At 41.1% G+C, this 27965-nt stretch overlaps 1 protein-coding gene across 1 annotated transcript in view; it reads right to left on the bottom strand.

Annotated features, from left to right (window-relative positions):
* Nucleotides 1-27965, bottom strand: part of kcnq3 (potassium voltage-gated channel, KQT-like subfamily, member 3) — a 134664-nt gene that overhangs the window by 11338 nt on the left and 95361 nt on the right. Inside the window, exons 2-9 of the mRNA XM_061730975.1 lie at nucleotides 10673-10763; nucleotides 10329-10455; nucleotides 8620-8792; nucleotides 6547-6720; nucleotides 5398-5508; nucleotides 5234-5329; nucleotides 3277-3371; nucleotides 2878-2904 (exon numbers count right to left, since the gene is read on the bottom strand). Of these exons, the coding sequence (XP_061586959.1) occupies nucleotides 2878-2904; nucleotides 3277-3371; nucleotides 5234-5329; nucleotides 5398-5508; nucleotides 6547-6720; nucleotides 8620-8792; nucleotides 10329-10455; nucleotides 10673-10763 (894 nt within the window). The remainder of the gene's footprint in view (nucleotides 1-2877; nucleotides 2905-3276; nucleotides 3372-5233; nucleotides 5330-5397; nucleotides 5509-6546; nucleotides 6721-8619; nucleotides 8793-10328; nucleotides 10456-10672; nucleotides 10764-27965) is intronic.

The raw sequence follows: 27965 nt of genomic DNA, 5'->3' as shown, positions 1-27965 counted from the left end.
CAGCCCAAATATATATTTTTCAGCCAAATTGGGATGAAACTTGCCCAACCTGGCAACACAGATTTAGAACCTCCACAGGAGATTCTCCTCAAAACCATGAAAGACTTTTTAAAATAATTTTCCAAACTAAATTTAAGACGAGACAAAAAGAAGATCACTCAGTCACGAAAAATCCAGCGCTGAGGTCGAGGTTGCCAGATCTGACAGGCCAAACGCGAAGTAAAACCCACCGAAATAATGAAAAACCAGCCCGAATCAGACATTCTTTATATTAAAACCGTCAATTATTAAATGCAGAATTATTTCAGGCTCCAAACTAAAATTATAATTAAATTGAGTAGATTAAAGCAAATAAAATATCAGTGTGTTTATTGTGTACGTTTTCTACTTTTCTCTGCCATAATGGAAACGTTTTTGTTGATAATTTCTCCTAAATAAATAGTAAAAACCAGGAAAAGCAGCCCAAACATATATTTTTCAGCCCAGCTGAAACTTGCCCAACCTGGCAATTTAGAACCTCCGCAGGAAATTCTCCTCAAAACCATGAAAGACTTTTTGATAACATTTTCAAACTAGATTTAAGACCAAAAAGACGAGTCACTAAGAAATCCAGTGCTGAGGTCGAGGTTGCCAGATCTGACAGGTTCCAGCCCAAACATGATGTAAAATCCGCTGAAAAAATGAAAAACCCGCCTGAATCATACTTTCTCTATGTTAAAACCGTAAATTATTAAATGCATAATACATTTCAAGCTTCACAACACCACCAAATAGCCCAAAAAAAGTTCAGGTTCCGAACAAAGACTACAATTAAATTGAGTAGGTTAAAGCAAGTAAAATATCAGTGAGTTTATTGTGTACGTTTCTACTTTTCTCTACCATAATGGAAACTTTTTTGTTGATAATTTCTCCCAAATATTTAGTAAAAACCAGGAAAAGCAGATTTTATAAACCTGCCCAGACCTGTATTTTTCAGCCCAATTGGGAGGAAACCCGCTCAACCTGGCAACCCGGACTGAGGTGTCTAACAACGGGGAAACAAATGTATTTCTCCTCAAAACTATTTAATAAACTTTTCCCTTTTCAAAGTGTAAGAAAACTTTTTAATGATGACTGGATAAATTCCCTCTAAAATTAAAAAATTAAAAATTAAGACCCTTTAACTTTATTGTGTAAGTTTCTACTTTTCTCTGCCATAATGGAAACTTTTTTGTGAATAATTTCTCCTAAATATTTCGTAAAAACCAGGAAAAGCAGCTCAGATATATATTTTTCAGCCCAACCTGCCCAACCTGGCAACACAGATCTAGAACCTGCAGGAGATTCTCCTCAAAATGATGAAATAAACTTTTGAATGATGACTGGATACTTTCCCTCTAAAATTAAGACCCTTGGATTGAGATTTAAGACAAATCAAGACATTTAAAGGCCTTATTTTAGCTTATTTAAGACTTTTTAAGGCCCTGGAAGAGGAAACCCAAACAGGTCGGAGGTCAAGGTTCTGGTTTCCAGAGGAACTGGGTTCAGCTGTGGGGTTGGTGACTGGACCGGTGCCGGGGCTGAAGACCTGGAGGAGACTCGTCCGTCTTCGGCAGCACAAAGACGAGCTGTCCCCCCCCCCCGGGGGTAACCGGACCCGGGCCGGTTCTGGTCCCACAGCAGAAACACAATACGGGCCTGTGTGGGGCCTCGGGGACGGACCGGCCCATTACGGCGCTGAGAGGCTGCAGAAAGGGAAGAGGATCTTTCGGGCGGCTCCCGGGCCGCACAAAGAGCAGAGATCATCGCCGGGTCTGTGTGAACCAGACAGTCCCAGAGAGCATGATGGGAAACATGTGGGCCGGAGCTGGTACACGACCCGGTTCACGAAGAACCCAGTTCTCAGGACGACCCGCCACCCGTAAACACACGACGGTCAGAACCACACCAACACCTCTGGTGACCCGAGACGGAGAACGAGACGGTACCGCTGGTTTCAGGCAAATATACACAACAACATAAACACACAATAACACATAGGAATATAAAGAACACACTAGAACACACATGAACATAAAGAATACAGAACACAACACAAAAACAAACACACAAAGACACAAGAACATAAAAAACACAAAAAAATTAGAACACACAAACATACAGGACTGTCTCAGAAAATTTTAATATTGTTCTTTAAGTTCTTTATTTTCTGTAATGCAATTAAAAAAAAAAAATGTCATACATTCTGGATTAATTACAAATCAACTGAAATATTGCAAGCCTTTTATTATTTTAATATTGCTGATTATGGCTTACAGTTTAAGATTAAGTTGATTTGTAATGAATCCAGAATGTATGACATTTTTGTTTTTGTAATTGCATTACAGAAAATCACCATATTCAAATTTTCTGAGACAATCCTGTATAGCACACAAATAGACATAAAGAACACAGACAAACACATGAACACACACGAACACACAAGAACACACAAAAACAGAAGAACACAAGAACACACAACAAACACAAACATAAACACACAAAAAACCCACAAAAACAAGAAGACAGGCAGGGGTCGTCACACAAACATAACACACACAAGAACAAACAAGAACTCTCCTCTCAGACGTCGGTTGTCGTTTCTCTTCACTCAGAACAAACTGAACTGAAATCCAACTGATTGTTGCTGGAGTTTACATCTGCTTGACCCCCCCCCCCCAACCATCTACGTGCTCGTCACCATCATCTCCATCACCATCATCATCATCATCATCATCATCATCATCATCATCATCATCATCATCACCCTCATCATCATCATCATCATCATCATCATCATCATCATCATCATCATCATCATCATCATCACCCTGAGCCTCATCCAAACCCAGCACTCACCTCACGATGGCCTCAAACGTGTCCTTCCTGTGAAGCAGAGGAGAGAAACATGGTTAGATACGGTTGAAGCCCCGAACTCCCAAATCCCCCAGAACCCCCAAATCCACCCAAGCCCAGAACAGTTAGCTGCTTCTGTTTATTATAGTGTGTGATGTAAGATGCTCTTTCATATGTAAAGAAAAGATGTACAGCAGGGGAGGGGTCCTGGTCCTCCAGGTCCTCAAGGACCAGGACGCCGGCCATCGAGGACGCCAAGAGCCGGCGTCCTGGTCCTTCCACCTCCTGGACCTCGAAGACCTCAAGGACCCCTGGGGGGGCCAGAAGGTTTCTGGTGGTCTTGGCAGGATCCAGGTCTCTGGACCCGGACCAGACCCGGACCAGACCCGGAGAGCTCCTCACCTGAAACAGGGAAGTGAGATGATGGTTTCATAAAACCTCCAGGTGGCGATGAGGTCGTCCCTGATGGGGTTGGTGGAGTAATACCTCCATGCAGACTGGGGGGAGAAGGAGAGCTTGGTCACATGGGGGGCGGGGCCAGACCATAGACATATAAACGTAGACGCCCCATGGAGCTGCTGCGATACGTCACCGTCGCCGCCATATTGGATGTTCAAGACTGCGCTGTAAACTAATACAAGTAAATGGACTTATTTTCATAAAGCGCCTTTCTACAAAGAAATGTACGTTTTACGTCTCATTTATTCATTCACACACGCACTAATATACTTGGGAAACAGTTAGGCACCAAATATAATATATTTAATTTTCTCAGATGGCAAAAATAAGAACTTTATTGATCCCACATAGAAGTAATTCATGTTCTATCAGCTATAGAGAACAAGGCAGTTTAGTTTTTAGTTTAGTTTATTTATTTAGCAATATAAGACAAATATGAACAAAAAATGAAAAACAATGAAATAACATGCAAGGAAAGGAAGAAGCCTGGTGGCTTATATAGAATCCTTTCCATATATGAATAAAAAACACAACAAAGCTACACAAGGGAGAGTAAAAAAAACAAAAAAACACAAGAAAATGTAACTCAGATTAAATAATGAACATTACAAAGATGAAACAATAAGAAAGTTCTTTAAATGTTTTTTGAATATTGGCAAGGATGGTGATGATTTAAGAGATTTATTGAGTGAATTCCACAAGTGAGGGCCTCTGTATGATGAAAGATTGATGTTTACCAGTTCTACAAAACAGTAAATTAAAATCATCTTTGTGCCTTGTGGCATAAGAATGAATATCGGAATTAACACAAAAGAAATTATGAAAAGAAGAAGGAAGATCTTGTATATAATTTTTAAATTTGAACATAAATAAACATGTTTTAAAAATGTTAATTTTATTGACGGATAAAATGAATATTTAATGAAAAGGGGAGCAGACGGCTCATATCTGTTTGCATGTGATATCATTCTGAGAAACCTTTTTTGAATAATCAATAATTTATTAATATATGTTGGATGTGTCAAAGCGTTAAGTGAGAGGAGTTAAATGAGAGGAAGGAAGAACAAAAGGACAAACTTTTCTCAAAATACCAAGCATCTTCATAGATTTCATAGGTAGTGCCAAAAAACAATATATATCCCCCCTCACAAAAATAAGAAAAATAGAGAAACATATTTTCTCACCAACAAAACAAATTTTAAAAATTTTCAAACAACAAAATAACATATTTGAACCATTTTTTCAGACAATAGAATAACACTTGAACCATTTGATTTGATTTGATACTGGTAGGGATGAAAACGCGACCGTATCACATGGTCCTGTTTGCGGGATGGAGTAGACGATGACGTGTCTACTGAGCAGCAGTAACAGCTTTTATTGTCTGAAAAATGGTTCAAATGTTATTTTATTGTCAGAAAAATAGTTCAAATATTATTAGTTATTTTTTTACTTGAAAAATTTTAAATATGTTTTGTTGGTGAGAAAATATGTTTCTCAATTTTTGTGAGGGGCGATATATTGTTTTTCGGCACTACCTTGTTCTCTATAGCTGATATAGCATGAATTACTCCTATGTGGGATCAATAAAGTTCTTATTTTTGCCATCTGAGAAAATTAAATATATTATATTTGGTGCCTAACTGTTTCCCAAGTATATCAGTGCGTGTGTGAATGAATAAAAGAGACGTAAAACGTACATTTCTTTGTAGAAATGCGCTTTATGAAAATAAGTCCATTTACTTGTATTAGTTTACAGCGCAGTCTTGAACATCCAATATGGCGGCGGTGTTGACGTATCGCAGCGCTCCATGGGGCGGATACGTAGATATGTCTATGGGCCAGACCACCGTGGTCACATGGTTCCAGACCCCCCCCGGTCCGGTTCCCCGGGTCTCACCTGGATCAGCCCGGCGGCCGGGTGCCGGCGCTTCTCGAAGTGCTTCTGCCGGTGCTGCTCCTGGACCTTCAGGGCCAGGCCAGATCCCAGAATCCCCTGCAGGAGCACAAAGGCAGCTCAGAGGTCTGGACCGCCGGGCCTGAACCCGGTTCTGGAAGACTCACCGCGGGCAGCGCGAAGAACGACACGCCGATCAGGGCGAAGGTGCCGGCCAGCAGCCGGCCGGCCCAGGTCTTGGGGGTCTTGTCCCCGTAGCCGATGGTGGTCAGGGTGATCTGAGGGGACAGAGACCGCCGTCAATCAGACCTGAGGGATCTACCCAGGGCCGGTAACCCCCGACGACCAGCTGGCGGTGACGGCCGAGCGCCTCCCGGACCAGAGGCGGTTACCGTGGTAACAGACTCTGTGATGTAAACCGTGACCAGGAAAAAACAAACCTGCTCTTGGCAAGTTTTATGTTACGGAGACGGTTGCCGTGGTAACAGACTCTGCCGTGGTAACCTACACTTTGACGTAAACCATGACCGGGTTTATGTCACGGAAACGGTTATCGTGGTAACAGATTGTGACATAAAACTGCTTTCTACCAGGTTTACGTCACGGATACAGTTACCGTGGTAACCGTCTCCGTGAAGTAAACCTTGACCAGAGAAGCAAACCTGCTCTCGACCTGGTTTAATTTAAGGAGACGGTTACCGTGGTAACAGACTGATGTAAACCCGCTTTTTACCAGGGTTTACGTCACGGAAACGGTTACCGTGGTAAGATACTATTTGACGTAAACTGCCGTGGTAACCGACACTTTGACGTAAACCATGACCGGGTTTACGTCAAGGAAACAGTTACCGTGGTAACAGAGTGATGATGTAAACCTGCTTTTGACCAGGTTTACGTCACAGACTCTGTTACCATGGTAACCGACTCTTTGGCGTAAACCTTGACCAGAAAAACAAACTTGCTCTTGACCAGGTTCATGTCAAAGTCGGTTAAACAAATCCATGACGTGAACCTTGACCACAGAAGCAAACGTGCTTTTGACAGGGTTTATGTCATGGAAACGGTTACCGTGGTAACCGTCTCCATGACATAAACCTTGACCAGAGTAGCAAACCTGCTCTTGACCAGGTTTACATCACGGTAACCGTCTCCGTGGTAACTGTTTCCGTAAAGTAAACTTTGACCAGAGATGTAAACCTGCTCTTGACCAGGTTTTCATCACAGAGACGGTTACCGTGGTAACAGACTCTGATTCTGAGTCACCTCTGATTCTGACCACCACCACCGTGATGCCCCCAGGGCACCGGCCTACGTACCAGCCCCCACCACAACGCGTCGGCGTAGGTGTCGAAGTCCTGCGGCCGGGCCTGGGCCGTGGGGGTCTCGCCGTCGCCGCTGGTCATCGTCACGTCGTCCTTCTCCACCAGGTAGACCAGGAACGAGGCCAGGATGAGGGACAGGAAGCCGATGTACCAGGCCGTGATCAGCTCCTGCAGAGACACGGGGACAGCTCTGGTACCGGGGACCAGTGTTGGGACTAACGCGTTATTTAGTAACGCAGTTACCGTTACCAAACGGTGCGTTACTCCGTTATTTCTGGATACAGTGAACCTTTTTTTTCCCCACACGCGGAGAGCGGAGGAAACGTAGTGTGTGTGCGTTCAGAAACATGACGGTCATGAGCCGAGAGAAAGCGAGTTTTGGAACGTGGAGATATTGTCATTACAGTAATCCCTGGTTTTTCGCAGGGGTTACTTTTCAAAAAGAACCCATGATAAGTGAAATTCTTTTTACAATTATTATAGAAGGCTTCAAATTGCTGAGATCAGCCCCGCCTCACACGTATTCCACTGCTCTTCTGAGCCGCTGCATCCCGACTCGAAGCGTCGTCTTTTTGTCCTAAAGCCGCGGTGCAGGTGTGTTTTTTGGAGAGAAGAAAATAGTTATGGGTCATTTTGTTGCTCTTTTTTCTTCCGGGCAAAAATATTCTTCTAAACCGACATGCTACCATGGATTATATCTGAGACTGTAATGAACGATTCATCAAAGGTTCTTGAGCTGCTGCTGAAGCTGATTGGCCGTTCTCAGCTTGTTGCTAAGCAACCAACGTTATTGACACAGGAAGTGAAGAAGCGGGGAGACTGTTTAGCCAATCAGAATGCAGAACACGATGCACAATGCAAATCCATACAGTACCTGCTGAAATGAAGGCTAGAGGGGCATTCAAGGGAGCATTTAAAATAATGTTTTTATTTAAAGTAACTAAAAAGTTACTTTTCATAGTAACGCATTACTTTTTGGTCTAAGTAACTGATTTACTAACTGAGTTACTTTTTTAATGAAGTAACTAGTAACGGTAACTAGTAGGGGTGTAACAATATATCGTGCCACGAAATTTCGCGATACAAAAACGTCACGAAACGTGTCGTGGAGGTGGCAAACTGTATCGCGATATTGGATTATTAATATTAATCTATTGTGTTGACTAGTAACGGCCGCGCCTCGACCCGCGGACCAAAATCTTCCTCCGCTCAGAAGAAACTAGTACCGTTTTGCGTCCCCGTTTTGAGCTCTGAACTTTTACTTATGTAAGGCTGGTGTAGAGTTAAGCCTTACCTTATTAAATTAAACCTTTTTGGGGTGGTGAGTAGGATAAACACGGGGAAACTTCTGCTGAGTTCCAGTGTACTTTAATGTCCCTCAACAGTGTAGGATTTTAGAACATCAACACAGCACCTAGTGCCGTACTGTGGCGTATCACTCCGCCCAATCTAAAACAGACTAATCACTACAGATAAACTGACTAGTGTCATTATAGTCCCTGATTTACATCAGAATATAAAGAATATATTTATAAAATAATGAACCCTGAATTACCAAAATAACCTTAACAAAAATAAATCTCCTCTTACACTTATAAGGTGAGCATGAATCAATCTTTTTTATGATGTAAAATTGTATGTATTTATTTACTTTTATTTATTTATTTAATTTTAGTTGTTAAATTTCTGGAAAAGAAAAAAGTCAAATCATACATGAGAGAAACTATTCAGTTTGTGGCAAAATATTTGTACTGGCTTTCTCTTTAAAACTTAAACAGTTATAAAGCATTACAAACTGTAACAATAGGGCAAATGCACAGCATTGTTTTGTATTTTGTGTCTTTCAAATAAAAGACATTTTTTTCCAGTCATATGTTCCTCATTCAAGGTTGTTAAAAAAAATACTGCTATAATATCGTACCGTATCGTGAGATTAGTGTATCGTTACACCCCTAGTAACTAGTTACTATTTTTCAGTAACTAGCACAACACTGCCCGGGACCCGTGTTCTGGGCCGGGGCCGGGGCTCGGGTCCAGGACCCGGGGCCGGGTCCTCCACGGTCCTACCTTACTGTGGGCGTAGATGGCGGAGCCCAGCAGCTTCCAGGTGCCGCCCCTCCGGTCCATGCGCAGCATGCGCAGGATCTGCAGGAAGCGCAGGCTGCGCAGAGACGTGGCCAACACGTTGCCCTGGTTACGGACCGCCACCACCGGCACCGAGGCGATCAGCACGAAGATGTCTGAGCGGGAAAAACAGAGAGACGAGGTTCTCAGCTGATTCGGTTCTGATTCGGGCCAGAAGGGTCTGGGGGTCCCTCATGTGGACCAGCTGTCTCTGATCTGTTTGGACCCATTACACAGCTGTCAATCATCCAGGGCGTCTACAGGTTTGAACGAGGTGAATTTAAGACTTTTTAAAAAAAATGTCAAACTAAATTTAAGACCAAAAACACAAGTCACTAAGAAATCCAGCGCTGAGCTCAAGGTTTCCAGATCTGACAGGTTCCAGCCCAAACGTGATGTAAAACTTGCCAAAATAATGAAAAACCAGCCCAAATCATACATTCTCTATATTAAAACTGTAAATTATTAAATGCAAAATGAATTTCAAGTCAGAAGCAAATTAAGCCAAAAGAAGTTCAATCTCCAAACAAAGACTACGATTAAATTGAGTAGATTAAACCAAATAAAATATCAGTTTATTGTGTACGTTTCTACTTTTCTCTGCCAGAATGGAAACTTTTTTTGAATAATTTCTCCTAAATATTTAGTAAAAACTAGGAAAAGCAGCTCAAATTTTACCAACTTGCCCATTGAGCTGAAACCTGCCCAACCTGGCAACACAGATTTAGAACCTTCGCAGGAGATTCTCCTCAAAACGATGAAATAAACTTTTTAATGATGACTGGATACATTCCCTCTAAAATTAAGACCCTTGGGTTGAGATTTAAGACTTTTTAATACCATTTTCAAAGAAAATTTAAAACAGTCACTAAGAAATCTAGCCCGAATCAAACATGCTCTATGTTAAAACAGTCAATTATTAAATGCGGAATAAATTTCAAGTCATAAGCAAATGAAGCCAAAAAAAGTTCAGTCTTCAAACAAAGACTATAATTAAATTAAGTAGATTAAAGCAAATAAAATATCAGTCAGTTTATTGTGTAATTTTCTACTTTTTCTGCCGTAATGGAAACTTTTTTGTTAATAATTTCTCCTAAATATTTAGTAAAAACCAGGAAAAGCAGCCCCGATTTGATCAACCCTATATTTTTCAGCCCAATTGGGGGGAAACCCCTCAACCTGGCAACCCTGACTGAGGCGTCAAGCAAGTGCGTGTCTAACAACGGGAAAAGAAATGTATTTCTCCTCTGAACTATTTAATAAACTTTTCCCTTTTCAAAGTGTAAGAAAACGTTTTAATGAAGACTGGGTAAATTAAGATTCAAAAGTTAAGACCCTTAATAGAAAGCCATAATAGAAACTTTTTTGTTTCTGCTAAATAATTCGTAAAAACCAGGAAAAGCAGCACAAATATACATTTTTCTGCCCAATTGGGCCCAACCTGGCAACACAAATTTAGAACCTCTGCAGGAGATTCTCGTCAAAACGATGAAATAAACTTGTTAACGATGACTTTCCCTCTAAAATTAAGACCCTTGGATTGAGATTAAAGACAAATTAAGACATTTAAAGGCCTTATTGTAGCAAAAATGGAATTTAAGACTTTTTCATTTCCAGCTACACCTGATGAAAACACTCTTGTTTGTCCTCACCTAGCATGCACAGCGGCTTGCGGGCGAACTTCAGCCTCCCCCTCCATCCCTTGTAGCGGCAGCAGCATCCGGCCGCCCAGATCCTCAGCCCGAACTCTGCTCCGAAGATGAAGATGGCGAAGGTTTCCTGCAGGGGGAACAAGCCCAGATCTGTGTAAAGATCTGCAGTAAATAGATCTAAGTAAAGAGATGTTTCCCCAGGTGAACACGAGGTGTCCCGACTGGTACCTGGTACCGCGGCTCCTTTCAAGACCTGATCTTACAGCTCAGTTCACAGCAGCTGGAGATGAGCATCTTTATAACTCAGTTTGCTGAACGTTTGAGCAGAACAAAGGAACTCTCACCAGAATGACCAGCCAGTGCGCCGACACCTTCTCGTGCTCCCTGAAGGTGGTGAGGATGGCCAGGATCAGGCAGCCCAGGACGATCAGGAACCTGCACACACAGAACAATGGGCGGTCAGTCGTCACGGCGACAGAGCTGAAGAAACACACCAACCAGGGTCGGATTCACAAAACATTCTTAAGAAAAAAATTCTTCTTAAGTGTCATTTTTTTCTTAAGTTCAGTCTTAAGAAGAAAAAAGAGAAGAAGTCATATTCTCCAAAAAAAGTATTTTCTCAACTTTCTTCTTAAGTTTCTTCTTAAGAAAAAACTTAAGAATAAATGGTATTCTTGAAATAAAAGTTCTAAAATTTGTTCTTGACTTTTTTCTTAACTTTAAGACAACCTTGACCCGTCTTAAAATTTCTTCTGTGAAAAAGTAAGACTCTAAATCACCTTTTTCAACACATTTTAGACAAGTTTAGACTAGTAGGTCATAGTTTGAGGATATACTTTGTAATTAATTACACAAAGAGCCTGTATAAATGTTGTTTGTTGGCGCGTGCAATGCAATGACATATTTTAAGAAGTTCTTAAGTAGGAAAAATAAGAAATTCATAAGAAATGACAGTTCTTAAGACGGGTTTTAAGAAAATATTGAGGAATTGCACTTAAGAACTTTCTTTGAACTTCTTAATTTTAGATCTTAAGGTGGAATCTGGCCCCAGGCCGGTGCAGTGAGCTGCCGGCGCCACCAGAGGGCGCCACCTCCCTGCAGAGCCATCAACCTGCAGCTCTTACTCCTGATTTATTAAAACAGAGCAGAAGAACAGACGCCAGAGGTTTAAATCACTCAGACAGCCGGACGTTAGAGAGACAAAGCCAGAACGAAGAATCATGACCTTCAGGAACAGAAAGATGAATATTAAAGTTAAAGTTCTCTCTAAACTCGGCCTCCACGGTTGAGGACGGAGGATCTGTCGCTGCACGGATTCACGGATTAACCAATTAACTTTATGCTAATCAGTTAACTGTTCCAATATCTTATATTTGGGAGATAAGGATTTTATTAGTTAATATAAAAAAAGATGGATCCTTATTCTAACTGTCAGTCCAAGATACTTTAAGGTTAAGGTTGGGTTAAGTTACTGTCTTATTTTAAATCTTTCATAAAAATTTTTGTCTCAATATTTCTTCAGAGATTACTGACATATTAAGAATATTTCATATATATATATATATATATATATATATATATATATATATATATATATATATATATATATATATATATATGTGTGTGTGTGTGTATAACCTGACGGTTTATCACATTCGCAATATTCTTAATAATTATGGCAGTACTGTAGTCTGTGAATATTTATAATACAATTTTAATAGAAGATTTTAAAAAAGACAGTAACTTAACCCAACCTTAACCTTAAAGTATTTTAGACTGACAGTTAGAATAAGGATCCATCTTTTTTTATATTAACTAATAAAATCCTTATCTCTCAAATATAAGATATTGGAACAGTTAACTGATTAGCATAAAGTTAATTGGTTAATCTGTGAGTCAGTGCAGCGACAGATCCTCCGTCCTTAACTATGGAGGCCGAGTTTAGAGAGAACTGTAACTTTAATGTAAATGTTCATCCAAAATTGAAGTGTCTCAGACTGACAGGTAGAATAAGCATCTATCTTTTTTTAGATTAACTAATAAAATCCTTATCTCCCAAATGTGTGTTGCAGAACTGGGACGATGCGGTTTACGTCATCAACTTGAGTTGAGTTATTCCGGTGAAGAGATGGTCGTTTTCAGACCTAAACTTAATAAAATCAACAGTAATTTAATCTGATCCTGTTGGGAAAAAAGAAATAGTTAATGAGTTGATCCACTCACACGTTCAAATAAATGTATATTGGTTATTAGTCATTTATATGAGCCAGCTGTATAAGTTTAATATTTAAATGTAAAGCGGGTAACTATTATCTGGTAAGTTTTATTTTTTTATACTTTAGTTTTTATACATTGTGAATGTATTGTACGAGTGAGAAGTTTAAATAGGATGTCATATGAATGATTTAAAAAAGATTATAAAATTGCTGCACAAACTACAGTAATGTTTCATCAGATATGTAAAATTGCAAATCGTGATTGTATTTACACATATAAAGTTAAGAAAAGTTACAATATTTCAATGATTAAACTTAAATGCACATTTTTTTTGGCACAGGATTCTCAGACGCAGCAATTTTTCTGCCGTTTTGGGTGATACTGCAAATAATTATCGGCAATATGCTTAACTGCTGGTTGGTGGGGCTCCAGATAGTCTCGGTCCAGAAATAGCAGTCGGAGCTGCAGCCTCCCGTCTACCTTTAACCCGTTTACCTTTAACAGACTCCCCCACCAACACCTAGCAGGGATTTCCTTCACTGCCCAGAAGATTTAATGCCGTATGTAAATGTAAATGTGTTGGAGTGCTCGCCCCTATAAATCTGTGGCTATTAACCTAAATCAATTATTGTACTTCTGCAGAAACACATCCTTCAGTGCTGAAACAGGGACCTGTTTTCAGGGACCACTTAAAATAAAAAAAAATCAAACCATTCATCTTTTTGAAATGCACACAACCACTATTTGTTTTATCTGTAAAATCAAAACACACCTAAATAATCTTGAGGCGTGGAACCATTTATCACCGCTACGCTAAACTCAAGGCATTTGTTTTTATAAAAACTCTTCTCTGTGAAGGATGATGTTCCAGAGGATTCAAGTAAAACTAACAGGAATCCGTCTCGTATCACATTTGGCTGCTCAAGTATCCAAGTAACCAGGTATCCTGGTGTCCAGGTATCCTGGTAACCAGATATAGAAAACATTCTTAAGAAGAAAAATCTTCTTAAGTGTCATTTTTTTCTTAAGTTCAGTCTTAAGAAGAAAAAAGAGAAGAAGTCATATTCTCCAAAAAATTCTTAAGTATTTTCTCAACTTTCTTCTTAAGTTTCTTCTTAAGAAAAAACTTAAGAATAAATGGTATCCTTGAAATAAAAGTTCTCAAATTTGTTCTTGACTTTTTTCTTAACTTTAAGACAACCTTGACGTGTCTTAAAATGTCTTCAGTGAAAAGGTAAGACTCTAATATCACCTTTTTCAACACATTTTAGACAAGTTTAGACTAGTAGGTCATAGTTTGAGGATATACTTTGTAATTAATTACACAAAGAGCCTGTTGAAGGAGCTTGAGGCTGGATTTATGAAAAAAATTTGTATACGTTTTAATTTTTCTAGTAATAATGTCAGATGAAGCGTTCCAAACCAAAAAGAGTGAGCCCTCTAGTGTATCTCTCCGTTGCCTTGAACAGGCTGTGTGCTGCAAAATGTGCAGCAAGGCTGGGGCCGCTTTTCCCACGCTGGGCGGCGGATGTGACGTCACATGACGCTGCATGCACGTTCTCCCCGTTCTCCCGTGCCGGCTTCACTGTTGGCTGCAGTACCCCCAACGGCCGTCGTGGTGAAGGGTGGCGCTAGAGAGTCTCATTTCTTAAAAGGAGCCTCATGCTCCTTTAACTGTTTGTTAGCATGTTAGTTAGCGTGGTAGTTAATTATTGTTAATTTTCCCCAATAGTATTTTTTTTTCGCACATTAATCTCATCCACCATAACCCTGAAAAGTTCCTGCATCTCTTTTTCTCCTTCTCCATGTTTAGTGAGTGACTGACGGTTAAGACCCAAACTACCTGTATAAATGTTGTTTGTTGGCGCGTGCAATGACATATTTTAAAAATTGCTTATGATGCAATCACAGATCTATTCCATCAGTACCAGCTGTTTCCCAGTCAGAACTGATCAGTCACAGATCAATCATATTCCAGTATTTGCTCCCAAAACCGTCCCAGCAGCGCCCCCAACAGTCCGGCCTGAACAGCCAGCTACGCCTCCTGCTTGTGAAGCGTTTACCCGCCGACCCTCGTTTGACTGGCGAGACATTCTGACGGCTCACGCCGAGTCATCTAACTGCTCACTGCGATGACGGTATGAAGTAACAGGTGACACTCCAACACAAAAGACTGCGGCGGCGGGTTCTCAGCTCAGGTCAAGAGCTGGTATTTACACACAAGGTATAAAAATCTGAAGCACCAAAGTCCTTCAGGGAACGAGCGGCGATGATTGCGTCCTTCACGTCAGGCTGCACGGATAATAAAAAGGACGTGACTCATCACTTGGAGGACGAAACACATGAGGAGAAGTGTAAATATTCCCTTTGAGGACGTGTTGGACTCACTACTGCCCCCTGGTGTCCGAGGCACCAACAGCACGCTTGGGTTTGGGGTACCAAGGGCAGCAGCGGCGAAGAAAAGAGGTGGTTTTAGTAAAGAATACGGCACCTTATCTACAGGTTTTTTTATTTATTTATTTTTTTAATTTATTTGCAAACTTTTGAAAGAAGAAAATAAAAATGGAATGCGTTTAAAGAAAAAAAGAAAAGTGTGAAACCTGAGAGGGCTTATCGAGTGACCTCCCCTCTATGATAAACTTCAGACAGTAAAACAAGAAATACTTTAGAAAAAAAAACCACAAGATGATTAAATAATAGTTAAAATAGACACCGTAAAAAATATGATAAATTAATCTATTAATTAAATTAATCTAAATTAACATCTCAGGTCAATATTTATCTTATTATATTGTATAACATTGTATTGTTAGATAGATATATTATTTATTTATTTATGTTGTTATTGAAGATGTGCAATGTAAGGGGGATGTTTCTTTAGTTGTTAAAGGTTTATCAATAATTGTTCATAACAGTAATTAATAATTTAAATAAATCAACAACGAGGCACCACCTGAATATCAGGAACTAATAATTAAACTGCACCTTCAGTCTCAAAATAACTCTTATTCTATGCATGCCAGCCTGTTACCAGAGGTGGCGCTAGAGAGCAGCAGCAAGCCATACTGCCTTTAAAATAATTATTCTTGATTAGGTCTCCATTAACGGCTCGGAAATCAATAAGGAGATAAATGCTAATTGTTAGCGTGATGACAGCTTGCCGTTAACCACACATTCTCTCCCTGGAGTTATTTCCCAGGACTTTTTAATTAAGGGTCTCTGTGAGCATCTCACTCTGTTGATAACTACTTTTATTGGAAATTAATGAGGTTAAGTCGACATGAGAAGTCATTAATCTCTAGTTTCTATCTATTAGAATTCCTAAGGTTTATTTTTCCTACTTACTTTCTGTTGTCAGACAATAAAACAAGTGTGAGATACTGGATGAAGATGACCTGTTTCCTGTAATTAGCTCTGCTGAAATGCAGTTAAGGCCACGCCCACTTAAGCTCTGCCTGTCACTCAACACGGGAGAGGGAGGAGCTTGTGGCCGCGGGAGAGAAAAACCTCAAATCTAACGACACTCTTCAATTTTCAGACGCTAGTTTTGTCTCCAAGTGTTTCCCTAAAGGCGTCTGAAAAGTCGATAAATCCAGCTAAAGTCCCCCGGAAGCAGAAGATGAGATCTGATTGGCCGCTAGTGTCACGTGGGGCATTTACATCCACCAACGAGGCGGGGAGGCGGGGGATACTTTTCCAGGACAACCATTTGACTTTCTTTTCTCATTTTCCAGGTTTTCCAGGACGCCCCTAATTATGCCAAAATTATTGGTTTTAGATCATTTAAACTGACGGGGAACATAAAAAAAATAAAATCAGCTGTGTGAACTCAAGCTATGGAGCCGTTTTAGGAACCAGAGTGTAAATATGTTTGTTGGACATGGACTCGAGTCACTTCTGGGGGCGGCCCCCTTGTGGTCGGTTGAGGAACTGCAATTTTCGTTCGATTGCTTTGCCCTTTAGCCCCGTCTTGTAACCTTCCGCCCTACTGTCCCTGGATGCGAGCCGTGAATCATTCCTGGCTCGTTGTGTTGCCATCCGGCCGCGTCGACATCCCAGATGTTTGTGGAGCGCTGCGCGATCATAACGGCATTAATATTTCACTTATATTAGACGGGTTTCTACGGACTCCTGCTGGTATCCAGGTAAGGAAGTAACAAAGTATTCTGATATCCTGGTGTCCAGGTAAGGAGGTAAAAAAGTATTCTGATATCATGGTGTCCAGGTAACCAGGTATCCTGGTATCCAGGTAAGGAGGTAACAAGGTATTCTGGTATCCTGGTATCCAGGTATCCTGGTATCCAGGTAGCCAGGTAACCAGGTACCCTGGTATCCAGGTAAGGAGATAACAAAGTATTCTGATATCCTGGTGTCCATGTATCCTGGTATCCTGGTGTCCAGGTAAGGAGGTAACAAGGTATTCTGGTATCCAGGTATCCATGTATCCTAGTGTCCAGGTATCCTGGTGTCCAGGGATCCTGGTAACCAGGTATCGATGTATCCAGATATCCTGGTACCGAGGCGTTGAGGTATCCTGGTGTCCAGGTATCCTGGTTTCCTGGTATCCAGATGTCCAGGTATCTGTTGTCCAGGTAACCAGGTATCCTGGTATCCAGGTGTCCAGGTATCCTGGTGTCCAGGTATCCTAGTATCCAGGTAACCAGGTACCCTGGTATCCAGGTAAGGAGGTAACAAAGTATTTTGATATCCTGGTGTCTAGGTATCCTGGTATGCAGGTAAGGAGGTAACAAAGTATCCTGGTATCCAGGTGTCCAGGTATCCTGATGTCCAGGTAACCAGGTATCCTGGTATCCAGATAAGGGGGTAACAAAGTATTCTGGTATCCTGGTATCAAGGTATCCTGGTATCCTGTTAACCAGGTAACCAGGTATCAATTTATCCAGATATCCTGGTATCAAGGCATTGAGGTATCCTGGTGTCCAGGTGTCCAGGTATCCTGGTGTCCAGGTGTCCAGGTGTCCAGGTGTCCAGGTATCCAGGTATCCAGGTGTCCAGGTATCCTGGTAAACAGGTATCCTGGTGTCCAGGTATCCAGCCGTGAATCATTCCTGGCTCGTTGTGTTGCCATCCGGCCGTGCCGAGATCCCAGACATTTGTGGACAGTTGCGCAATCATGGCATTAATATTTCACTCATATTAGACGTGTTTCTACAGAGTTTTGCTGAAGGACATGAAGACAGGCGGCGGACGCTGCTGGACTGGAACCTAACTGTGTTAAGTTTTTTTACTCTTAAAAAAATCGTTTGCATCAAAACGGCATATTTCTCCTCAAAGTCGTCCAGAGGTCGGGGACGATCCTGGACCATGCGGACCGGATCAATGCTAACGCGATATGACCCGACAGACGCGGATCTGCTTCCTCTCGGGCCTCAAATAGACGGTTCAATAAAGCATACACAGCCACGTCGATGTCCATTACGGCCGACGCAGGAAGAGTGACGAACAGAAGCTGCTCGCTGACAGAATCGGTGCCTCGTTAGTCAGTACAAGTATTTACCCCAGAGAGCTCTGCTGCCAATCAATATCTTGATTGAAGAAGAACAGCCGTGTTTTAGGTCTTGGAACGGGTTGGTCCGTATAACACGAACCAGAGCCGGTTTCCTTCCTTCCTGGCACCTGTGGACAGGTGTCCTGGTCCTCATGACCCGACAGCTGTCTCAGATCTGAAGGTGTCTCCTCCAGACTGCAGGTTCCAGATGTTTCCACAGGATGTAGATCAGGACAATAGTCCAGTGTTTGGTTCTGATTGGTTTTGGCTGGTTTTGGGTCTTTATCCTGTCCAGGGAGCCATGACCTGCAATGGAGACCAGGCTTTCTGACACTGGACGGGACATTTGTCTCCAGAACGTCTCGATAGTCTTGAGGTTTCATCGTCCCTGCACAGATTCAAGATCCCCGGTTTTGCAGAACAGAACCGGGACTCCTACATGTTCCACAGTAGATTTAGGCCAATCCCAATACACCCCCTACTTTCTACCACTACCCCTAAAAAAGAAGCCACAGATTTTAGGGCACTTGTAATCTTCCCAGGGCCCAGTCCCAATACTCCCACTACCCCTACTTTTCAGCACCACCCCTAAATTTTGCTTGCTACGTCACTGCGTGGTTTACGTTCGGGTACGTAAGCGACTGCGTAGTTACGTTTGCACATACGTCACACCATATCAGGAAGCTGAGAGATAAAAGCTGTTTTAATTTCAGCTGTAGCGCTGTTAATATGCCACTTTATTACGTTTTAATATTTTTTCAGGCGTAAAAGTAACCGTTAAGATCCCCGACCTGGGCTCAGTTTATCCAAATAACGCCTGTTCAGAAATTTGATCCGATGTTTTCGGAGAAGAGCCGCCGGCTCGGAGCAGCAGCAGCCTGTTAAGACATTTGCTCTGAAAATTTCGGGATCAAAACTGCCTGCCGGCTCGGGAGCTGATTTATGGTTCTGCGTTAAATCTACGCAGAGCCTACGGCGTAGGGTACGGCGTAGGCTCTGTGTTGGTGTAACGCGGAACCATAAATCAGCCTTTATTCTGGCGAGGTTTGAAAAAGACTTCGCAACAACCGGCAAGCGAGTGATTATGTACATTCACTGAGTGAATATTATGAAAGTAAAATATATATTTCTCGCTAGAAATGTCATTAAAATGCATTTTTATGCAGAAACCAACTCAAAATTTTGATTTTATTCACTAAAAATAAGAATTGTCCGCCATGTTTTTTTTTTTGATTCAGTCCACTAACGACGACGAAAAGCATTCTGGGAAATTTTTCTGTCCCTAGATCAGCTGGTGAGGATCGGAAAACCCTTGATCCGTAGGGACAGATTCATAGCCACTACCCTCGTTTTCTTCACTACCCCTAGGTGAAAAAAGGAATTGGGACACCACTACCCTCACGGGAACGCGCAAAATTTAGGGGTAGTGCTGAAAAGTAGGGGTAGTGGGGGGATTGGGACAGGGCCCCAGTCTTCTTTTCTCTGAAGGCTTCCGTTCTTTCCTCGGTGGTCCACTTTGATCCTCCTCGCTGTGATGGTTGGTGTGATCCGACACCGATGGACCTGGACCTTGGAGGTCACCCTGAATCTCTTAGGAAGTGGTTCTGGGCTCTTTGGTTCCTGTTCGTATCATCGTCTCTTCAGTTGGACTCCAGTTGGACTCCAGTTGGACTCCAGTTGTCTTCTTGCATCCTCGTCTCGTGGAGCCTGAACGTCTGAATGACATTCCCAGTCATTTCTGATTTACGTTAGTCGAGGTTCGGTAAATTTAAATCTACGATTACTTTGGTCAGTTTCAAGGTGTTTCGGTGTCCATTGTTGTTGTTTTCTCTCTCTACCTGAAGCTGCTAAATAAATTCATTAAAAGAGATGAGTACAAATCTGCTCCAGGGAGGAAGTGCCAACCTCCAGCCATCGCCACCATCAGCCCGCCGGCCCAGATGGATGCTGGGTAGTACTCTTGGATACTCCATTACCCGCCCGTCGGACCAATAAATGAAGAGTGGAATCCAATCTGTGTTGTGATTGGCAATCAAGGGCTTCCCGGGAGAGCGGGCCGCCAGGACTCCTGGGAAAATTCCTTTTCCATCCGTTTCCTCGGCGAGAAGCCGGAGCCGGAGCCTGATGGAGCTGCTCGAGTCCAACCGGCTGTCAGGACTGATCGGTGGAAGTGATGGAGCTCTTTTATCAGGGTGGGGGGGCATCAGAGGAACGTGTTCAAAGCTCGGAGTTGGTCATAGAAAAACATCTGAGGGGGAATCTATGGAGAGTGGAGAGAAAATCCACTCAAAACATTTGTGTGTAGTACTTGATTTTGTATGTATTATTAGCTTTGTGCTCGAAGTTACGACAAAACAATAATTAATAATTCAAAAAACCTCCTACACACACGTCGTTAGATACGCACAAATGGTTTTGAGACTCTTTTCCTCCAAGAAGCCTCACAGATTCATCTGTTCATGGTGCGTTGAGGACTGGTGGAAAGCTGGGAAATCTGAACTTTCATCTGAGTCCAGTGTTATTAGTTAGATACTTAATTACTGGGGTGTAACGATACACTAATCTCACGATATTGAGGTCACGATAACGATACAATATTATAGCAGTATTTTTTTAACAACCTTGAATGAGGAACATATGACTGGAAAGAAATGGTCTTTTATTTGAAAGACACACAATACAAAACAATGCTGTGCGTTTTCCCTATTGTTCCAGTTTGTAATGCTTTATAACTGTTTAAGTTTTAAAGAGAAAGCCAGGCCAACCATTTTCCACAAACTGAACTAAAAGTAAATGTCAGGTTTGCATTATGATCTTCAGTTTCATACAAGTACAAATATTTTGCCACAAACTGAATAGTTTCTCTCATGTATGATTTGACTTTTTTCTTTTCTAGAAATTTAACAACTAAAATTAAATAAATAAATAAAAGTAAATAAATACATACAAGTTTACATCATAAAAAAGATTGATTCATGCTCACCTTATAAGTGTAAGAGGAGATTTATTTTTGTTAAGAAGGTTATTTTGGTAATTCAGGGTTCATTATTTTATAAATATATTCTTTATATTCTGATGTAAATCAGGGACTATAATGACACTAGTCAGTTTATCTGTAGTGATTAGTCTGTTTTAGATTGGGCGGAGTGATACGCCACAGTACGGCACTAGGTGCTGTGTTGATGTTCTAAAATCCTACACTGTTGAGGGACATTAAAGTACACTGGAACTCAGCAGAAGTTTCCCCGTGTTTATCCTACTCACGACCCCAAAAAGGTTTAATTTAATAAGGTAAGGCTTAACTCTACACCAGCCTTACATCAGTAAAAGTTCAGAGCTCAAAACGGGACTAGTTTCTTCTGAGCGGAGGAAGATTTTGGTCCGCGGGTCGAGGCGCGGTCGTTACTAGTCAACACAAAAGATTAATATTAATAACCCAATATCGCGATACACTTTGTCACCTCCACGACACGTATTGTGACGTTTTTGTATCGCAAAATTTCGTGGCACGATATATTGTTACACCCCTATTAATTACCAATAAACTTGTAACGAATTGTGAACAATTGTGGGCCTGAGTAAGAAAGAATATCTCAGCACCTCATGGTTTGTAATATTCTATAATTCCTTATATGGACAGATCTGTGGACAGATTTATGAGCCGTACAAATGTCATTAGATGTTTTTAGACTGCTAGGTGGTGGAAAAACTGACGGTCAAATCGGGAGGCAAGAAGACAAGAAGGTGGTCTGAAGTACCTTCTTAGGATAGGTAACTACGTATCTAACTAATAAATTAACTAACTAACTAACTAACTAACTAACTAACTAACTAACTAATAACCCAGCTTTCCTCCAGTCCTTAAATGCACCATGAATCTGTGAGGCTTCTTGGAGGAAAAGAGTATTAAAACCATTTCTGCGTATCTACAGCTTTGTGCAAATTGTACACGTTTATTTAACGATTCGTGTGTGTAGGAGGCTTTTTGAATTTGTAATTATCGTTTTGTCCGTAACTTTCCAGCTAAGTTACGCACAAATCTAATTGTACGCACACAGAAATGTTTTGAGTGGATTTTCTCTCCGTATGATTCAACCGATCTTCAGTATTTCAGTATTTACTCCTGAACATCCGCAAATTAAAATCCATTTAACTTCAACCTCATTCATGGACTCGTAACAACTCGTCCATCATCGGTCAGTTATGGGAAACGACATAAATGTGTCACTTGGGTGTAAATCTTTCCAACTGAAGGGAACTACGGTGAACGTGTCGTTGCTTTGCATCCGTTGCATTTCTCTAAATAGACGCAGCAGTCCACCTTAACGGCCTCTCCGTCTCCATTAATCCACTTTGCCTGCGTCGGCCGGCGAGGTTCCCCGTGGCAGAAACCCCCCCCAGAGGATTCCTAACAACCAATTTACAGGCGGGATTCAATAAGGAGTGCAGACGGTGCGTTTCCCAGCGCTGATCCGGCCGGTGAGGTGCGAACACCGGTGGGAAAAGACGGCCGCGCCGCGGCGCTAATGACTTCGCTCACAAGGACATGAAGGAGAGGGCGTGACCTTTATCCAGCCACAAGATGTTCGGAAACCTCTCTAATACTGGAATGAAGCGGATCAGACCTGGACGACCCTGCAGCCTGAGGGAGGCCGCCACGTTCACGTGCGTGTGGCGTTCAGGGCCATGTGGAGTTCTCAGCATGGCGTCTAAGACACAGCTATAAGGCTATACCAGGGGTCGGCAACCCAAAATGTTGAAAGAGCCGTATTGGACCAAAAACACAAAAAACAAATATGTCTGGAGCCGCAAAAAATGAAAAGTCTCGTATAAGCCTTAGAATGAAGACAACACATGATGCATGTTTCTATATTAGTTAGAACTGGGGGAAAAGGTTTTTTTTCATTATGCACTTGGAGAAAAAAGTCGAAATGCAGAGAAAAAAGTCAAAATTTAAAAAAAAAGAGTAAAAATGTCGAGATTAATGTTGAAGTACAATCGCGAGAAAAAAGTCGAAATGTTGAGAAAAAAGTTGAAACGTTGAGAAAAAAGTTGAAATGTTGAGAAAAAAGTCTGAATTTAGAGAAACAAGCTGAAATGTCGAGAAAAAAGTCGAAATGTCAAGATTAAAAAGGAAAGGAAAAAGGAAGAAAAAAAGAGAAAAAAAAAAAAGGAGGAAAAAAAGAAAAAAAAGAAGAAAAAAAGAGAAAAAAGGAAAAAGAAAAAAAGAGAAAAAAAAGAAAAAAAGGAAAAAAAATGTCAAACATTTTTGAAAAAGCTCCAGGGAGCCACTAGGGCGATTCTAGAGCTGCATGCGGATTGCCGACTCCTGGGTTATACATTCCCACAACAGGCTGCTGGGACGTCTAAACAAGGTGTAAACGCCACAGGTAACCCTTTTCCACCAAACCGGTTCCAGGCTGGTTCTGATACCCTTTTTCCACCAAACCAGAGCTGGTTCTGGTTCAAAACTCGTTCAACTAAGAACCAGCTGAGAACCGGTTTGTTTTTCCACAGCTCGGTGCTAAGAGGAGCCACGTCAGTTACGTTGCTGTGTTTGCGTGAAAGTTGCAGCAACAACCAGGTATCTGCTCTAACAGGACTTGGTCCACGTAGCTCCTCCGTGGACACATCTCTAAAAGACAGGTTGTCTCCTCCTCCTCCCATGATGCTTTGCTGCATCCAGATTCATTCTTATTTGAAAATGTCTCCGTCTCCCAGTCTTGCTATTGCTGTTGATCTTAATAACTCCTCCCCCTCCGCTTACGTAAGCGGTTCTTTCCTCTAGACCAGCAAAGACTTGGTGCTACCTTGGAACCGGTTCTTCTGCCCCGGAGCCAGTTCTTTGTCAGTGGAAACAGAAAGCCTGGTTCCAAACTCAGCACTGGCCCAGAACCAGAACCAGAACCAGAACCAGCTCTGGAACCGGTTTGGTGGAAAAGGGGCCTCTTTAGTCCCTGATCCCTTTATGACCCTTGTTCCCGGTGGCTGAAGTGTAGATTTATTGTATTATTTACTTTATTTTACACCTAAAATACCTTAAATACACCTTAGTGAGAGATAATCTCACTTTTTAATCTGTGTGAAAATTATGTGCTTGATTTCAATGGCAAGGGCCTTTCAGGAACTGGTCTTGTTTGGTGGAAAAAGGGGTATCAGTCGACTTCAGTTAGCACATCTCTAGAAATAAAACTAATATTCCACGAATCCAGTCATAATTGTCATTGTTATTTTAATCTTTGCCAGTGCGGTCGGAAATATTTTCTTGGCTGAAATTCTGAGAAAAAAAAGAAAAAATAGTCATCTGGTTACTCTGAAATAAAAACTTTTTTCCTTTCTTAGAATTGAGTTTTTGCAGTTTCTTCCAGTGAGAGAGGTTTTACAGCAAAACGGTCGAGGGATTAAACACAAATCACGCTGCAACAAACCGCCAACCATCACGTCCAACAACAAACAACTATGTCTGTGCACTGTTTGCACCATTTTTGCAGCAGATTGCAATAAATCAGAAATATTGATCATGAACACGATGCAGCTGCAGCTGGTTCTGGTCAGAGGGAGAGAATATAACAATCCCAGGGAGGAGTGGACGGAGGTGTCATGTGACCGTGTTCTGCTCGTTTAAAGACATCTACAATTACAGATGTTAACTGGATGTTTGTAAAATAAACTGAGCTGTTAGACCGCCAAAATAAACCTCTCTCCATTAGGGCTGGGGATCGATTCAAATGTCAAGAATCGATTCGATTCCGATTCTTAAGATTCAGAATCGATTATCAGGATTTGATTCGATTGTGAGATGATTTGGGTTAGTGTTATTAAAACAGTTTTTTGAGCTGTTGCATGAATTATATGACTGATATGAACAGATCCAGGGCAGCAAACAGAGATAAGGCCGTATGATTTAATTTTTTCCCACATTCCGTTTTAATTTTTTCCATTTTCGGTCTATTTCGGTTTTTAATTTTTGAGAATTTAGTTTTTAGCATTTTATGCAAATGTAACCCCAAGACAGTATATAAAGTAATGAAATATAGACAATTTATGCAATTATAACTGAAAACTTTAATGTTTTCATACCTTTAAACATATTTAAAGGCAAAAACATGGCACCAGTGTCCAACAAAACATTCCTTTTTTGGGCATAAACAAAAAAAAAGTTGTAATGTAATGATGAAAAAAAAAATCGATCTTTAGACATACGAATCGATTTAGAATCGAAAATCGATTTTTTCAACACAGGCCTGCTCTCCACATGTGGTTCAGATCTCTTAAAACCATCTGAATTTTTCACCACCAGCCTCAGAGCTCGTGGCGTTTTATTCTGAAAATCCAGCAGAGCCACTGTCATGTCCTATTTCCTGCCAGAAGATCCGAGCTGCAGATGTGGAGATGTCCATTAGCTGCTGGGACGGACTGATGCTCACGAGTAAACCTCCGACCGCGAGGCGGGATGTGCTGACGATGCCGACCGTGTCAGGGGAACATCCCTGGACACGTGCAGCATCAGCAGCTCGGAGACGGCTGTGAAATCCTGCTGCAGAGCTGAAAACACGTGGAGAGGCACTTTTACTCCGGCTCTTTCAAAATAAACGCTTCAGATTTCAACAGGAATTACAACCCGTAACTTTCCCTGATGAAGCTCTGCTTTCATTCACGGTTTAAACCCAAAATCACAACAAACACGGTCAGAACTAGGCCTGTGTTGAAGAAAATCGATTTTCTGATTCTAAATCGATCCTCATATTAATTCCTAAAAATCGATTCGTATGTCTAAAGATCGATTTTTTTCGTTAGTACATTTTCGCCGGGTGAACTTTAATCCCAGTAGTCACGTCATTTAATTCACGCAAGCGCTGTTGAAATTTCTTTCTTTTTTTGCAATTTAAATGGATATTGAAAGGCATATTTGATTTATTTATTTCTTAGTTATTTATTTCTTACAAATAACTTTTGAAATTTTTGTGTTTATGCCCAAAAAAGGAATGTTTTGTTGGACACGAGAATAACTACTGCCATGTTTTTGCCTTTAAATATGTTTAAAAGTATGAAACATTAAGATTTTCAGTTATAACTGCATACATTTTCTATATTTCATTGCTTTATATACTTTCTTGGCGTTAAATTTGCATAAAATGCTAAATTCTCAAAAATTAAAAAAACGAAAAATGGAAAAAAACGGAATGGGGGAAAAAAAAAACTGATTTCATCCGTCACTGTTTCCTCCCTGGATCTGTTTGGTAATTCTGCCCCACGATGTTTCTGAAAGCAGTTCTATCAGCATTCTGGGAGCTGATTGGTCCTTACAGCATCATTAGCTGCAATACTTGCTGTTGAATCTCAATATAATACTAGTATTAATATGTTGCAGAACTACAGTCATATAATTCATGCAACAGATCGAAAAACTGTTTTAATACCACCAACCCAAATCGACATCGGAATCAAATCGAATCAAACCTTGATATTCGATTTTGAATCTTAAGAATTGGAATCAAATTGATTCTTGACATTTGAATCGATACCCAGCCCTGTTCAGAACGACTCCTAAAAACTAAATAAACCAATCTGATGAGAAAAAGTCCCATAAGTGGATATTTATCTTCCTGCAGAGCCAAAGACGATCAAGTTTCTCCTTGTAAATTCATTCCCTCACTTTGTGTTTGCTCCCTGCGACTGGTGCTTGAACCGTCCCAACGAGGTGATTAGTCCTGCTAATCCCATTAATTACAGACAATCACAGAACATTTGTTAATTAGGCTCCAAAAGTCGCAGCAGAAAAGTCACGTCGGGGAGTTTCCCAGAAGCAGCGGAGGAGGAAACAAGTTGCAGGAACCTTTCTGATCAGAGCCTGGTACCACGGACACAGGAATCAAACCCCCGCCCCGCCCGCGGAACCATCCGGCCTCTGATTGGACGGTAGAGTCTAGGGGTGTAACAATATATCGTGCCACGAAATTTCGCGATACAAAAACGTCAGGATACGTGTCGTGGAGGTGGCAAACTGTATTGTGATATTGGGTTATTAATATTAATCTATTGTGTTGACTAGTAACGACCGCGCCTCGACCCGCGGACCAAAATCTTCCTCCGCTCAGAAGAAACTAGTCCTGTTTTGGTCCCGATCACGGGACTCTTGGGGGGTTTTGAGCTCTGAACTTTTACTTATGTAAGGCTGGTGTAGAGTTAAGCCTTACCTTATTAAATTAAACCTTTTTCAGGTCGTGAGTAGGATAAACACGGGGAAACTTGTGCTGAGTTCCAGTGTACTTTAATGTCCCTCAACAGTGTAGGATTTTAGAACATCAACACAGCAGCTAGTGCCGTACTGTGGCGTATCACTCCGCCCAATCTAAAACAGACTAATCACTACAGATAAACTGACTAGTGTCATTATAGTCCCTGATTTACATCAGAATATAAAGAATATATTTATAAAATAATGAACCCTGAATTACCAAAATAACCTTCTTAACAAAAATAAATCTCCTCTTACACTTATAAGGTGAGCATGAATCAATCTTTTTTATGATGTAAAATTGTATGTATTTATTTACTTTTATTTATTTATTTAATTTTAGTTGTTACATTTCTGGAAAAGAAAAAAGTCAAATCATACATGAGAGAAACTATTCAGTTTGTGGCAAAATATTTGTACTTGTATGAAACTGAAGATGCATAATGCAAACCTGACATTTACTTTTAGTTCAGTTTGTGGAAAATGGTTGGCCTGGCTTTCTCTTTAAAACTTAAACAGTTATAAAGCATTACAAACTATAACAATAGGGCAAATGCACAGCATTGTTTTGTATTTTGTGTCTTTCAAATAAAAGACCATTTTTTTCCAGTCATATGTTCCTCATGCATGTATCGTTACACCCCTAGTAGAGTCCCACGTCCAACACGGGACC

This window comes from Cololabis saira, chromosome 10 (genome assembly GCF_033807715.1).
Source record: "Cololabis saira isolate AMF1-May2022 chromosome 10, fColSai1.1, whole genome shotgun sequence".
Lineage (NCBI taxonomy): Eukaryota > Metazoa > Chordata > Actinopteri > Beloniformes > Belonidae > Cololabis > Cololabis saira.
This window is presented reverse-complemented; position numbering and strand designations above follow the sequence as displayed.